Raw genomic sequence first — 16087 nt, 5'->3', positions numbered from 1 at the left:
GATCGCCGCCAGACGGAGAGATGGAGGCCAGTGCAGCAGGGATAGGAATCCAAAGCCTGGTCCATGAAGTACAAGTGGAGACCGCGGGAGTGGCCAGGGTCACACACTTGAGCCACAGTGATGCCAACAGGCCCCACCCGGCAGGAATGTGTGCTAAGTCTCTGGGCTAGTGCCAGTTCTGAGTCAGGGTTAGGTTTAGACAAACCCTTGTGTATAATGATTCATTCCCTTCCTCAAATAAATCTTCTTTCTGTCCTTTTTGGCCCAAATCCTTCCTCCATGAAACCCCGACAGCATTTACCACTCACCACCACGGTGTCTCTGTCCCTTATGTACCGCCATGCATTGTTGCTCTGCTCTGCATGGCTCTTGTTCCACGAGACGGCCAACTCCGTGCAGGCCAGTGAATACGTTGTCTGTCATTTGCTCCTTCCTGCCGTTCTTTAAGTCACATCGTGGAAAGGAGATTTCAATATTTATAAAATTTGTAAGGATGCCAAGAAACCTGGCTCTGTTTGCTGACTCACCCAGAATGGGGTACGACAGAGCAGAGCCCTCTCTACAGAGACCAAAGCTGACTCATCTTCCTCCCCCTGGAAAAACAGGCTGGAGGCGAAGTGCTGTGAAAGCCGTCAGAAGTTTGATGGATGTGCTTGAAAGAGGTTCAAGGGAACAGGCTGAGCCTTTGCAGGAAGACCCTGCAATGCAGGGGCTGCTCACTGATGAGCTGTTTTGGGTAATGTGACAGCTAGGACTTTGCCATTGAGCAATACAAGGTCTGTGTCCAGAGAGCTAATTGAAATTAGTCCCCCCTTTAGTCAATCTTATCGAAAAGATGATGCAATAATATTAAGGAAAACTTTCATAACATCACGACCACTTTTAGTTTTACATAACTCCTTCCAGGCTTTGCCCACTTTCATGCAGTTTAAAAAAATACAGGGTAGCTACAGTCTGCTGAACATGCCATTTGGCAGATAAGTGGTAAGAAATGAGAATTAGTGTTCCACGGAGGTGTCTTTCTCACCCGGACCCTGGGTTCCCATCAGGGTCATTTTCTCCCTCTCTGGGTTTGGCATGACATTCCAGAGGTTGATTATTTTTCCTCCTCTGTGCTCAGCAGCACTTCTTAGAAAGATGAATGTGGACCCCACCCTGCTTTCTCCTTTGTAAGCCAGAATGTGGTTGGAATGTGAGGGCTGGAGGAAAGCGGGTAAAACATGCATAAGAACATATTTGCTGTCCGTTAACTCCTTTTAGATTCAAGGGTTATCTCTGTCTCCCAAAATGTAGAACTAACCCAAACCTTAGATTTGTAGTTTTTCATGCAGTGACCTCACCCACCCACCACACTTCACGTATCACCATTTCCCAGTTATCTTTTGCTTATTGTCTCCTGCCTTCCCTGTCCCACCTGCATGCACTTTTCACATGACTACATTCCTCTCTAGCCTGCTGGACTACATGTGGCCTCCCAGGCACTCTGTGTCCTGGACGTTCCTCTGTGCCATCATTCTCTGAATCTGAATAGACACCTTTCCAAGGAAGACGTACAGGTGGTTAACAGATATATGAAAAGTTAGAAGGGAAATGCAAATCAAAACCACAATGAGTTACCACCTCACACCGGTTAGAATGGCTACCATCAATAAGACAAGAAATAAGTGTTGGAGGGCCGGCTGGGTGGCGCAGGCGGTTAGAACTCCATGCTCCTAACTCCGAAGGCTGCCGGTTCGATTCCCATATGGGCCAGTGGGCTCTCAACAAAAAAAAAAAAAAAAAAGGAAATAAGTGTTGGAGAGGATGTGGAGAAAAGGAAACCCTCATACTGATGGTGGGAATGTAGATTGATGCAGCTACTGTGGGAAACAGTACAGAGTTTTCTCACAAAAATTAAGAACAGAATTACCGTGTGACCCAGTAACCCCTCTTCTGGGTATCTACCTGAAAACTTTGAAAACATATATTTGTAAAAATAAACATACCTGTATGTTCATTGCAGCATTCTTTACAATAGCCAAGACATAGAAACAACCTTCATGTCCTTCAACAAATAATTAGATAAAGAAGATGTGGAGCATATATACAATGGAATATTACTCAGCTGTAAAAAATGAAACATTGCCATTTGCGACAACATGGATGGATCTTGAGAGCATGATAATAATAAGTCAGACAGAAAGGGACACTGATATGTGGGCTATAAGACAAAAAGCAACAAATAAACAACCTACCCCCGAAAACAAACATCGGTACAGACAACAGAATGGTGGTTACTAGAGGTGAAAAGGGGTTGTGGGGAGGACAAAGAGGGTAAAGGGGGTCAGATATATGGTGATGGAAGGAGACTAGACTTCAGGTGGAGAGCACACAATAGAGTGTACAGATGTCGTATTATAAAGTTGTATAATATGAAATTCATATAATGTTATTAACTAATGTTGCCTCAGTGTTGGTTAAGAAAAAAATACTGCATCAAAAATCTGTGTACAGTCATCCCGTCTTATCCCCAGTTTCGCTTTCTGTGTTTTCAGTTACCCAGGTCCACTGGGGTCCAAAAATATTAAATGGAAAATTCCAGAAATAAACAATTCATAAGTTTTAAATTGCGCACTGTTCTGAGTAGCATGACGAAATCTTGCGCAGTCCTGCTCAGTCCCACCTTGGTTGTGAATCATCCCTTTGTCCAGTGTGACCACACTGTGGACACTCGCTACCCAGTAGTCACTCAGTACTCATCTCGGTTCTCAGATCGACTGTCATCGTATTGCAGTGCTTGTGTTCAGGTGACCCTTATTTTCTTTGATAATGCCACATTCATATAACTTTTATTACAGGATATTGTTATAAGTGTTATATTTTACGAATAGTTATTGTTGTTACTCTCTTCCTGTGCCTAATTTAGAAATTATCATAGGTGTGTACCAGATCTGACAGTTAAGTTCGCGAACTTGTTACAGTGATGTTGCTAACATTTTTTGATATCAGAGGGATTATTCTTTATGGATTTGTACCAATTGGACAAACAGTTAACCAAGTTTACTATTTGGAAGTGCTGAAAAGGCTGCGTGAAAAAGTTAGATGAAAATGACCTGATCTTTTCACCAACAATTCATGGCTCTTGTATCATGACAATGCACCAGCTCCCACAGCACTGTCTGTGAGGGAGTTTTTAGCCAGGAAACAAATAACTGTATTGGAACACCCTCCCTACTCACCTGATCTGGCCCCCAATGACTTCTTTCTTTACCCGCAGATAAAGGAAATATTGAAGGGTAATCAAGAGTAATATAATGACAGCTCTGAAGGCCATTCCAGAAAAAGAGTTCCAAAATTGCTCTGAAGGGTAGACTAGGCACTGGCATTGGTGCATAGCTTCCCAAGGGGAGTAATTTGAAGGTGGCCGTAGTCATATTAAGCAAAGAGGTATGTAGCACTTTTTCTAGGATGAGTTCACGAACTTAATTGTCTGACCTCGTAGGTATAAGAAAAAACATGGTATCCACAGGCGTCGGTACTATCTGCGGATTCAGGCATCCACTGGGGGGCTTGGAATGTATCCCCTGTGGAAAAGGGGGAGCTACTGTATATGAATCTTTGTAACTATCTTTGATGACTTTGTCAAGATAAATTCCTAGGGATAGAAAAATTGGGTTCAAGTAAACTTTGAAGGATCCTGGTACATATTGCCAACTTTCGCCTCCCCAAAGGTTGTATAAATTCCATTCCCATCATAGTGACCCAGGGTGTCCGTCACTCTCACCCTTGCTGACGCTCTGCTGTGTTGTTATTGAACATTTTGTCTGCTTTATCTGTTCTCTTTCAGTCGGATTCTGACTTCCTGGAGCAGGTGCTGTGGGCATGGTTTTCTTGTCTCCGCCTCAGAACCCTGTAGTAGTTCTCGTAGAGACCTGCTAAATGAATGGATTTCCATTCACAACTCTCCCTCTGGGCTTAAGAGCTGGGAGGTATTTAATACTTGAACAATTACTTTGGCATTCATCAAATGGAGAGAGAGGTGTGTATACTTGCCTGTGTTCTCCTACTGAGATGAGTGGGGTGGAAAAGGATTAAATCACAGGTAATTGGCTTATGTGCAAGGGGCTTGGACAAGGGAATGGGTCCCAGAGAGAAAATGAGGTGTTTTTTGGGATCAACTGAACAGCATGTTTGAATCTGACTTTCTGCTCCACTCTCTAGTCTTGCTTTGTAATTGGGTGTGGAGAGAGGCGGGTCTGCTTTCACAAGTCAGCCATGGAGCAAAATGAGTGGAATTTTCCAGATGGTTCCTCTTGATGGCTCTTGGCATAATTACAGCTTTGCCTTCTGGGAGCCATTGGCTGCAGCCCTGAAGCCTACATGGTTCTTTTAGCACACCACTGTGGGATCTGTGCATTTTCATTGGCATGGAGAGCCATGTCGGATTTCAAGCCATAAATACCGCTTTTATTGTCCTTGTACTAGCTCCTTACCAAATGCTTTGAGCAATGGGATAAAGTAAGGAATGTGTGTTATTCTCCCCTTCTTCTCCCTCCTCTCCCCCACACAGATGACGCGTGACCCTGATTCCCTGGCATGGGGCACCTTTCTGAATGCCAGAAGTCTGGGGTCATCTCCTGGGAATAACACATTGCTTTAGAATTTTCTCGAATCTGCATACCCACCGTGAAGATGAAGTGACATGTCCCCTCCTTTACCCCCAGAGCCCTCTTTCTGGGCTAGTTCTTTTTTATTTTCAGGTAAAGAGGCTTAGAGTGGGAAAGCTTGCTATGGCTCTGGGGACAGCTGAGCCCGTAATAATATCTGAGTGTTACAGTTTCACCTGCCCATTTGTGAACTGCACACCACTTATAATGCCCAGTGAACAGGCGCCCCGGGGGCAGGTGGTGTAAACTGAAGGGGTAAATGGGACTGAGACATGCTCATAGACAGAGATGGTTTGCCCCCCTGTGATGGGCCAGTGCCCTTCTCTAGCCCCTGCAGCTGTCAGAGGTCATCTGTTAGGGCCTCTTGTCCTTCGAGATCATAGCTTCTTCTCTAACCTGTAGGTTGGAAGACTTCTCTCAGAATCAGGAATCGTCACTGTGGCAGATATGATGGATCAGCATGCTAGCTCCTAGAGTGACAAGGTTGAAAAACGCAAAACTTTTATTTCCCAGACTCCCTTGCAGTTAGGGTTTTGATGTGACTGAGGGTCTGCTAGTGAGATGCTCTTCCTTCAGACTTGGATGTGGGAGCCAGTCCTGGGTAGAAAGGGGCAGGGAAATGGATGTCTGTATTGGCTCCAGTATGGACCGTGCCCTGGTTTTTGTGGCTCTGAGCACTGGTTTCCCCATTCTGCAGGCAGCTTCCCAAGCCAACAGCTCCCTGGATGGCCCAGTTCTGTGGCATGATTTGCGAGTCATTTCTGGAGTCAGTTTCTTTAGCTAGCCAACTGCCCTACTGCATTTAATATCTTGTTATAAATCCCTCTTGGTAAACGTGCTGATATAATCCCATAGCTACAAAGCTGTGCGTTGTCTTATCTTCTTCTTTTAATGGCTGAGACAAAATTAAATGATTGGAATTTTACCTTTGACCTTGATTTCATTAGACTTCTTTTCCCCAAAGCTAGTTTTGGACTATCTCGTTTCCTTTTGCATGCTTTTCCTTGTGGTGTTAGATGACCTTATGTTGAACTTTCCCCCAGAATTATGTTGATGTGTCCAATCATAAAAATAAATGTTTCCATCTTCATGGCTCTAGTTAGTGGGGACAGTCTCATGTGCCAATTCAGAAAAACAGTTATGAATAAGCACGTAGAATGTAACGCATCTACGCTGAAACTTGTAAACAGGCAGAGAAAGGGCCAGGAGAGGCATTTTGCTGTTTATCAAGGCAGCGGTACCCGCACTTCAACAAAAAACCACTACCCAGGATATAAGTCTATTTCCTGACAACTCAACAAACGTTAATGTGATGTTGTTATGCAGGCATCACACTAGACTTTCCGTTTTTTGGATTAGTTGTCTTAGGACTTATTTTGACCCTAGAGTTTGCTGAAACTGCTCTGAGAAATGGACTCGGACATGTCAGGCCTCCAAAGTGCGGCTGGAAAGGCACAGATTTAACGGGGCGAGACTGTGCTCCCTGATGATAAAATCAGAACATGTTCCTGAAGTGCCTTCTCTCATCCTTGGTGCTGTGGTCTTTGGGCTGGACTCAGCTCCACGGGCACCTTGGTGAGAGCAGCCAGCCTCCAGGCCTGAGCAGAGAGTGCCTGTCTGTTTTGTTGGTTCTGTGGCCAGAGCCCTGAGGGGTGCTGGCTGCCACATGCATTTGGACTTTTAGTGAAAGGAAGCCGGGAACAAGCATTTATGAAGAAGGAACAACCATTCCGTCTCAAATTAGGAACTAAAAAAGAAATCTGTTTATTGAGGGCAACAGGATACAAGCAATATAAAAATCAAAAGCTTATCTGGCTTTAACTGGCTTGTCTTTCTCTTGTCAAATGGGGGTGGGATTTTCTCTGTACATTTTCTAAGGGTCCCAATCTGCTCATGAAATCCTTATCCGGGGGAAGCTGTGGGGCAGGGGGATTCCATAAGCGACCCATTGGGAGAGCTTTTCTCAGAGTGGGCGTGACTGCTCGATGCTGCCTACTTCTTTCCCTTCTGCTTCATGTGTACTACGAAATAGTCATTGCACGCGATGGTGAGCCCCGCGATTAGTGAGAAGAAGCTCTGAAAGCCCACTTTGCCATCTCGGCACTGGTCCAGATCCTTCATTATTTTGTCCACGGCCAGAGGGTCTTTTTGATTCTGAAAAAAAGAACAAAGGCAAGTATTATCAGTCAGGGAGCAGTTTCTTCCATCTGCCCTGCTGACAACGATGTGTATAACCTCCCAATGATCTGAGTTTTGTTTTAGGTCCTAAGCGACCTTTGGAGGTCAACTAAACAGATTTTGCTGCCTTGAGGCAGCAGTTCAGTAAATGGATATTTATTTTAAGCTAGGAAAGAGGTTCCCATGACAACCTTTCATATAGTTATAAAGACCCCTGAAAAGGCCTCTTGTGTGCCAGAGAAGGTGTTAGTTTTAGAGAGGATGGTGAGAGATGGCCCTCTTTTCTCTTCATTTCTTGGCATAACGGGGGCCGAGCTTGTGTGGCTTCCTATCATATTAGCCCTGTGACCCTGAGTAAGTCACACTTCGTGGGCCTTCATGTATCAACTGTGAATTGAGGAAGCTAGACTAGTCTCTAACACTACTCCCATTCTTACTGACTTGGTAAACCTATGCCATCCTCCTCGCTTTCCTGGATTCCTTCAAACGAATGTGTGTGATGGAGTCAGACAGCGCCATGACGCTCCATCCGGCGATGAAGGCACGGAACCAAGGTGCCCAGGAAGAGCCTCTGCTTTTCCTTTCGTCTTGCTTTCATGGGGACTGGCTTGATCACCCCTTTTCGTGCTGATGAAGGGAGCACGAAAAGGGAGACTGTGTGGTTTCTCCTACAGGGTCCATGCCGTCAGCCAGCGAGGGACCCATGGCCCTTTAGAAGAGTACAAGGGCCCCGGTAAAGTATTTATGAACTCTACTGCGTATAACCCCGAGAGGGAACCGACACCCCGTGTCCCAGTGCGTTGGATGCTTATAGGCTGCGCTCAGAAGTCCCTTAAGGTCAAAGCAGCAGCGTTTCCTACGCAGAGGGCAAACTCCTTTCTTAAGCAAACAACCAACACTTGCTCTGAGCAGCTAGCTCGCTTTTGGTGGGTTTCAGTTCCTTCTGGCCTCACCCCCAGCTTCCTGGCTGTGGTCAGAACGAGTATAATTTGGAATGACAGAAGGAGTCAACTTTAGAAACCAAAAGTTGTTAGTGCAGTGAGTGTGAGTGAGCCTGGAATTACGGCCCAGGTCAGGGTCAATCCCCCGTGTCACACATGCCCTTTATGTTTCACCGGCCACGGAGCCTTCAGGGAGGAACGGTCCGTGTCCCATGGGGTAGTCACCCACCTTCTAACTTAGGCGAAGGCACGATTAATGAGTGTGGTATACTGAGAATACCTTTGTTCACGTCATGGGCGGCCTTACAATGAATATTTTGTCCTTGCATTTTATGCTTGCCTGGGAGAATCCCAGAAAGTGAAAGTGATCTGGGAGATGATCACGTCGCCCTCTCATTTTACAGAGGAGGGAACCGAGGCCCCAAAATCTGAAGCCACCTGCCCAGTGTTAACTGGGGGCTGTCCCATCGGACGGTATGACAGCAGGATGACCATACACCCTGACCCACTCTGGGGTATCACTGGGGTAACTGCAGCTCTGAGACTAGCTAGGCTATTTCTAGCTGTTTATTTAACTGGTACTGATGACCTGTGAATCCGGGTGCCGCAAACCCTGTGTTTGCTGAGTCAGGAGTCAGGGGCTTGACTGACGTGCTCTTGTCTGGGCGGATGACAAGAGCAGGACACAGCCTTTTCCCGTCATCTCCCTTCACCCTTGAGAGGTGAACATACGATTCCACACCAAGCACAGCATTTCGTCAAGCAGTGTTACCCCTTCAGTGAGATGTGACAAGCCTCTCTTGAGGCCCTACAATGTCAAAGGACAGCTGTGCCTGGTGGCCGACTGTCCTGAGTGACACAGCTGAGCTGACAGTAGAATCCTCTCGTCCCCACGGATCCTCAGTCTGGTAAAGACGAGGCAAAAACTCACGCTGTGCCTGTGTAACTGAAAACGTGTAGCGTTTTCAGTGTGGAAAGCAGTTCTTTCTGCAGTGACGCCTGGTTCTCATTCACCACTGGTACCATTGCTTTAGATGATAGAGTTGGAAAGAATGTAAGATGGGAGAGACTGTCAAGATGCTCAAAGTGGACGGGACCAGGATGTGACATGTCCAATACCAGGTTCCCGGACCTGAGGACAACCCAGCAGCCTTGCTGGTGACTCTCGTTCCTGCAAGTCGGTCTTGATGGACGCAGATGGACTCTTGCTAACCAACACCTCGTACTGGGGCTACTTGTGTGTGGTCTTCTTTCACCTCCCAAGGGTAAGCTCCTTGAGGGCAGGGCTGTGTCTCCTTTCCCTTCTCGTTCCCCTCACCAACAGTAGACACTCACTAATGTTGAACAAATAAGTGACTGAAAACACCTTTCTAGTACTGACCTCCACAGGAGAGGGAGGGGGAGGGAGGGCAAAGAACCAGAGCCCAGCAGCCCTGGAGTGTGCGTCCGGTTCCTTCTGAGCCGCTCAGTACTTACTTCCAGAAATCCGGGGAACTCCTTTTCCATGAGCACTCGCAGGTCCTCCTTTGTTAAGTAACCTTTATCCCCGGCAAATTTGTGAAACGTAAACATCATGGTTTCCATGGCGTGTTCCATCTGAGACGGCATTTTGGTGAGGTCTGCTGAAACAGGACAGGCTGTGAAGAAAGAGAGATGACGTGAACTCTGAAGCTACCCATATTGCCAGCCTCTTGAGGACACTTGGAAGGAGGGTGATTGGATCATGCATTTGATTCTTTCCAGCCGCAAAATTCAGTGACTCTAAGGACCTGTTCCCCCTTGGTTTGGGGCTGCTGCGGATGGAAAAAGGCACACAGGAATTGGTGCTCTGAATGAGGGATGTATCTAGTGGCCCGCTAATTCTGCATAAATCACATCATGAAGAATAAAACCTCTGATCATCTGGAAAAGCAAGATCAGTGTCCCTCTTCTTAACTGACATCGCACCTACTGAAAGAACAGATGCTTCGTCATCTCTCTTGGTGCTGGTAAATGAGACTCAGATATGGTGGAATAGCGACAACCCCCCGTCAGGCCTGGTTAAAAGGAAATCTTCAGCCCTCCAATCAGGGTAACCTGGTTCAGTCTAATTCTGCGGTTTAGAAGTTCGCTTACAAATGCCTTTTGTCTGCTGGATTTTTATTCTTTACTAAACTTCGGAGCTTCTTTGTGATTGCAACAAAGACATGTATTGGCATCTTTGGTAGTAAAATGCGGTTTTCCCACCGGAATCAAAGCTCCCTAAAGCTCATTACCTAGGTCTTGAAAAGGAACAAGTAACAGTACATCCTGACCCCTTTGGGGACCTCATAGATTTTTGGCAGCAAGGACACAATAGTTACTTTCACAGTTTGGGGTGCAGTGGGAGAGCAAGAGCTGTTCAGCATGAAGACATTAAAAGAGAGGAAAGGAAACATGTCAGATCATTAGATTCGGGTGTAACGATCTGGGGGCGTATGTCTCAGGACCCAGCCTTTGTCCTAATTGGAAGGACTGCTTTGGCCAGAACAGGGCAGCTTTGGCAACATCCCTAAAATCACCACTGGATAGGAAACAGGTAGACTGGAATGGAGACTGTACTACACCATTCCCTAGAAAAGCAATCACAAGAACAGGTTTTGAGCACAGGTGGGAGGAGAGGCTGGCACATTGTGCTGTGGGACAGTCCCAGTAGGAACCTGAGACAAGTGTTCAGTCTGGTTTCTGCTGCTGACGGGGGTGTGTTCAGCGCACACCCTTAAATGCCGTCTCTTACAAAGGAGAAGGTGGTGTTGGGAAACATGAGGATTGAGCAATCACACTTAAGAATAGTAAATTCTACCCCTTAGTCCCCAGAAAAGTACAGGAATCAGCATGCCAAAGAAAGTGCTGCTCTAGAGAACACACGATTCATCTGGAGGGTAGTTCTCTTACAGCAGCAAATTAACGCTCATGGTCCACCGGGGGTTGAGTTCCGGGGGCCCAACCACCCCCTTCTCCCTCTCTTCCCCCACAGCTGGGTCTGGCTCGTCCCCGGTCTCCCACATGGTTTGAGATGGCAGTGGGCTTAGATAGCATCAGCCTGGCCTGGATTGTTTCTGGAAGTCCAGCAGCTCAAGAGACCTGAATTACGGGAGAAGGATGTGGGATCCCACCCAGTTCTAAAATAACTCAGAAAAGGAGTCGGCCGACAGAGGTTTAAAAATACCTGTGCCCAAGCTCAGAGCAGAGCACTTCATGACCAGTTCCCAAAGATCCAGAAACCTACTGTGGCTGTGGGAAACCTACTTCATTTTCTTTACTAATATAAGGGCAGAGCAGAAGGAAAATGCCCTGGAAAGGCAGAGTAAGGACCCCTACAATAGGACACCAGGCAAATGTCGGAACTTCGAAGAAAAACAGGTCTCCAGCTGAGGAAATTTTGGCCACCCTTGAGTATCTTCTTCCAAGCGAGTGAGGCCAGCCTTCCCTTAGTGAGGGCTCAGGTCTGGGGTCACCCCACTCCCACCCCTCCTTGCCCACACCCACGAAGTGATGGAGCGCTCTTCTCTGAAGCCACATCCCAGCACTGGTTCCCTTTTGCCCCCGTGCTGTTTTATTCAGCAGAGGGGTTGTGAATACAGCAGCCAGCTGATTGTTTTATTTTTGCACCAAAGATGCAGACCGAAGGGCCAGCCAGGAGATGGAAGGTTTCGAAGGTGAAAATAGCTTTGAAAACCGACAGAGATGCCCACGGTCTCCTCAGTAACTCAGGCCCCAGAGGCCACTGACCAGGGCTACCAGCAAGTTATTCTGTTTTGAAGGAGCAGCCAGCGCCCTGGTATTTAAGTAGGATGAAGGAAAAGGGGACAGTGTTGTGATAGAAACGTTCTCCGGGTAGTGGCTGAATCACGCAGCTCTTCTCAGAGCACAGCGAGCGGTTGTCACTGAGTCAGCGCTGCAGGGAGGACCTCCCGTCTTGGGTGGGGCTGACCGGACCGCAGTGACTGAAATCTGCGTGTTCCATCACCCCAGACACCCCACGTGCTGCACTCCAGGGCGTGGCGGGACTCTGACTTCTAGCTTGAGTACACTTTCCACTGGAGGGCCTGGGGCTAACAGGCAGCAATGTCCTCTCGGTGCCCAGCCCACTGACTCCTGCACCTGAAACACTCAATCAATTTATTCTTTACCTGTCTGTGTCTCTGTCGTAAATTTACATTCCTCTAGGATAAGAACTGTGAATTACTGTTTTATCTCTAAGCACGAAATAACTGTTTGCTAAATGAGTGAAGGAATGAACCAAACAATCCCCTTGGCAAGAGCTGAAGTACCGGTGTGATCACGGGTGGGGTGGAGGGCTGGTCTGAAACCCTTGTAGCTCAGAACTCAGCGGGAGGATGTGAGAGCAGGGAAGGGCTGGGAAAGGGCCCCAAAGGGGCCGCCTATGAATGAAAGAGTAGAGTACAGAGGAAAGCACATTCCATAAGCAGAGAAAAAACATGCGTCCTGCTAAACAGGTCTGGGCAGACCCTGACGTGACCTCTCTCTTCTCATTCGAGGTTTCTTATGTTTTGGTCCATCCCACTTTTTACTCTGTGCTCTAGCTCTGTCCTCTCACGGTGAGCTCCATAGGATATAACTTCATCATTGTTCACTCATTTTTCTCTTGAATCACTTTATTCTCATATCTGTGTATCTCCTGTTTGCCTGGGCAATAGTTCTTAGGAGTGCAGGCTTGGAAGTCCATAGTCTTCCATTGTGTAGTTTTCTCTACAGGAAAGAATTCTGGACTCCACAAACTCAAACTTAGTCCCAGTGGTAGGAATTCAATCTTCTATTTTTATACACTAACCACCTCCTTTGCATGTCCTGGTCATGGCGTTGAGAGACTGACAGACAATCATTTATGGTGCTTGCCTTTGGGGAGTTCCCCAGCTACAGGCATACTATTTAAATATGTCATAAATTCTAGTTACTTGTGTTTGTTTCTTTCCCCACTAGATTGTGGGCTCCTTTAGCAGGGTAGCTAAGCTACCGTGTTTCCCCGAAAATAAGACGCATCAGCTCTAATGCGTCTTTTGGAGCAAAAATTAATATAAGACCCAGGCTTATGTAATATTATATAAGACCCGATCTTAATATAAGACTAGGTCTTATATTAATTTTTGCTCTGAAAGACACATTAGGGCTGATGGTCCAGCCAGGTCTTATTTTTGGGGAAATACGGTAGCAACCCTTCCCTCACAGAGCCTTTTTAAGAGTCAGTGAAGAGGGACAAAGATAATAATAATGTCAATTTTGATCCCCCTAGAAGCAGGAGGCCTCCTTTGCAGAGTGTCTGCTCCTGAGTAATCCCAAATGTTGGCTCTGGACACATGCCCAGATCCAGGCCGTAATTTCAAAAAGGAACCTTCTAAAAAGCAAGAGGTCTGGTTTACTTTGCTCTTCTGTGTCTTATCCATACCCTAGTTTTCTTACAGCCCACCCAGAAAATAATTGGCAGGGTGTCAGTGAAAACAAACATCTGTTATTTAAACTGTGTTTGAGGTTTCCTTCCACTTGCTTCAGAGATTTTGAAAAGGGGAAAAAAAAATTTTTTTTGGGGGGGGGGTAATTGAACCCAGAAGGCACTCTTGAATTTGGTCCCTAAAGGGCATTCAGAAAAGTGAGCTGAGGCAATGGGTCTGGAACCAGGCCGTCTCCTGCCTTTCACCAAACAGAAAACTTGCCCACTAAAAACATGGGCAGTAAAGAAAAAGTGCCAGGTGCAATCCAATAGGAAGAAAGAACAAGAAACCTTCCCCTCCCCACGGAGTCCATCCACTTTTCCTAGAAGAACTCTCAGGCAAGAGTCTGCATTGACAAACAATAGCCCTTGTGACAACTGCTGTTAAATCCAGTGGTGGGTTGGTTGGTAGCTATTTAGTGAAGGGCTAGGAAGTGCTGAAAACAGTTAAAAATAAGTAAATTCATTCTTTTTGCTTTTGATGCAATATTCCAAAATTGTTAAGTCCCCAAGAAAATGAGAAGCTTAAGAAAGGTGCTAAAATTTCTGTCCAACTCTCCCAGCACTGCGTGCTAATTTATGCATCATAACCCTGAAGGGTTCCATTGTTTTCCCCAACTTTAAAAGACTGGACTGTAGCCAAGGGCATAGCAAGTGGGTAGTGCTCTACAAAAGTCACATTTTTGGAACTGTCAGTGGGAAGCCGGGAAGCTCCCAGTCTCAGGCCTCCCAGGCCCAGGCCTGACCACACTGGGGTGGCTGGCTGCTAGAGAGGCTGGCCAGAGGCCCGACATGGGAGGAAAGGGGCCCATCAGGCAATGCCAGGACAGAGCGTCACCTAGAAACCAGGGTGCTTTATACCTAGAAAATCTGAGGAATGGAAACTCCAAATGGTGGAAGAAGGAGCACGATGAAGAAAGCAGCTTCTGGCTGTCGAGCGGGTATATACCATTCAGAAGAGATGGTTAAATAGACGGGGTAGGAATTTGTGGAGGCAGGTCCCATGAAGAAATTTCAAATGAGTTATATGAACTCCTGCCTGCATTATCTTTTGCAATTTGCTGAAACAGGCTGGAGGCAAAGATCACTGACAGGGTGTTTCCATGAGCTGGGCCCCACCTGAAGCTCAGGGTATAAAACCCACTGCTGCAGGTTGAAACTCAAGCTGCGGGAAGGGGAGGTTCTGCAGCAACTGCAAACCTCTTAACGGGAAAAGCTAACTCCCAGTGAAGCTGAGGCAGCCTGCCAGGCGGCGCAGTCAGGTGGATAACGCAGCAGCGGTCCGCCGTGGCCTTGGTATCGCCAACGCCTTGCCAGTCTAATCGCTGCCCTCACCCACAGTTAGTCAAGAAACCTCTCCATCGTACAGCCGGCCAGTCCCGTGTGACTCACTTCCTCTCGGAAAATGCCCTCTACGATGGCACAGTTCCCCTTCCCTTCAGGGAGTGTGCTGGCCGATCCTCTGCAGAGAGTAGCTGGAACCCTCAGGGCCACACCCACATGGTCTCACAGCTGAGTCACAGGCCTCCACTAGGAGAACCCCGAGCCCTTTGTGCTCACCACGCCCTGCAGAGTGCTCCAGCTCCCCACAGACGGGAGGGGGGTGGGCTTAATGAATTCCAGTCTGGCCTGAAGCTCCGCAGTGCCTGGCCCGGATGCTTGGCGTTCCTCACCACCCCCACCAAGGCAGCAGGGTTCCCGCTGAGGCTGGACAGTGCAGTGTCCAGGGCTGGAGGAAGCACCATTGCTCTGGCCAAGTTCAAGTTGTGACCAGGTACCCAGCATATACCTATCGCTGTCTCAGTGAACCGGGCCAGATTAATCTGGGTTGGAAGGTCCCTCATCAAGCCTGAACCTCCCTATTTCTTTATAGCCCCACTTGTTTAATTAAAGTACAAGAAGGGGATCCTTTCAATGGAGACATCACTTCACATAGTACCCCCTTCCCCAGCAAAAATGCCCTATAAAGAAATCAAATAGACTTCCCTCCCTCCCTCGTGGGCAGTGAGAACCTTCTCGTCTAGCAGACAAACAACAGGAAACCCAACCTGAAGCATCTGGGCGAGGGACTGCGGCTGCCCTCCCCAACCGCCCCCCTGTCCCCCTCCCCCAGCCTTCTGGGGCCGCCCAGCTGGGAGGAAGCTACCAGCATCTGGACAGAGGTCAGTCTGCAGCCGGAGCCCACAAAGACATGCCACCAGGACGCGGGGCCAGAAGCGAGGGTTCGGATAACTGGACAGACTAGTGGAAAAGTGGCAAGTGGGAGTCAAGACAGATACACACAAAGAGGGAGCAACCCTGAGGCACCAACCCCGAGGTCCTGCGATAAAGGACGCTGCTCGCCTCGGCTGGGTGTGGCCCGGAGCGCGGACACCCCCAGCCGATTCCCGGCCTGGCCCCCCACGCGCTGGGACACCCCGCGAAGCCGGGCCGGCGGGCCAGAGCCTCCGAGGAGCGGGTTTCCCCGGGCGCCGGGTCCCGGGCAGGGCAGCCCCGCAGCGGCGGGCGGAACTCACCTGGGCGGGAGGCGCTGGAGGACCGCTGGGCTGGCTGGGACGCGCGGCCACTGAGCAGAGCGCGGCGGGCTGGCGCCTTAGTAGGTGGGGGTGGGGGGAGGCAGGAGGAGCCTGGCCGGGTGTCGGGCCTCGGCTCTCCCCACCCCTTCTCCTCCCGCCTCTTCCTGCCCCCACACCCCACCCCAGGCGCCGAGCTCACACCCTGCTCGCCCTGAGCGCGCCGGGGGGCCTCGCTCCTGGCCTCCACCCGCCCTCAGTGACCGCGTTATTGTAAACTTCGCTTCCTACACGAATGATCGCGAATGTTTCAGGACATGCCCACCCTCGGGTATGCCCGTC

The 16087-nt window shown here is 48.4% G+C and overlaps 1 protein-coding gene across 2 annotated transcripts; it reads right to left on the bottom strand.

Moving 5' to 3' along the window:
* Positions 1 to 6381: 6381 nt before the first annotated feature.
* On the bottom strand, positions 6382 to 15881 carry S100A10 (S100 calcium binding protein A10). Of its 2 annotated transcripts, none has more exons than XM_081025278.1 (3): positions 15749 to 15881; positions 9242 to 9402; positions 6382 to 6800 (listed from the first exon to the last, which is right to left on the bottom strand). In XM_081025278.1, exons 2-3 carry the CDS (start codon positions 9371 to 9373, stop codon positions 6639 to 6641), a joined length of 294 nt encoding a protein of 97 aa, XP_080881404.1. In that variant the 5' UTR covers positions 9374 to 9402; positions 15749 to 15881; the 3' UTR covers positions 6382 to 6638. The 2 variants fall into 2 exon arrangements, with proteins under 2 accessions (XP_080881404.1, XP_080881405.1); XM_081025279.1 differs by having other exon boundaries at positions 9242 to 9384; positions 15749 to 15828.
* Positions 15882 to 16087: the final 206 nt, after the last annotated feature.

Source organism: Rhinolophus hipposideros, assembly GCF_964194185.1.
Source record: "Rhinolophus hipposideros genome assembly, chromosome: 19".
NCBI lineage: Eukaryota > Metazoa > Chordata > Mammalia > Chiroptera > Rhinolophidae > Rhinolophus > Rhinolophus hipposideros.
The sequence above is the reverse complement of the archived record's forward strand: the minus strand, read 5'-3'. Positions and strand labels throughout refer to the sequence as shown.

Coding starts and splice junctions, on each gene's coding strand:
- S100A10 (XM_081025278.1), bottom strand. CDS start 9,373: ATGCCGTCTCAGATGGAACACGCCATGGAAACCATGATGTTTACGTTT. Junction 6,801..9,241: donor AGTTCCCCGGATTTCTGGAA/GTAAGTACTGAG, acceptor TCTTTTTTTCAG/AATCAAAAAGACCCTCTGGC.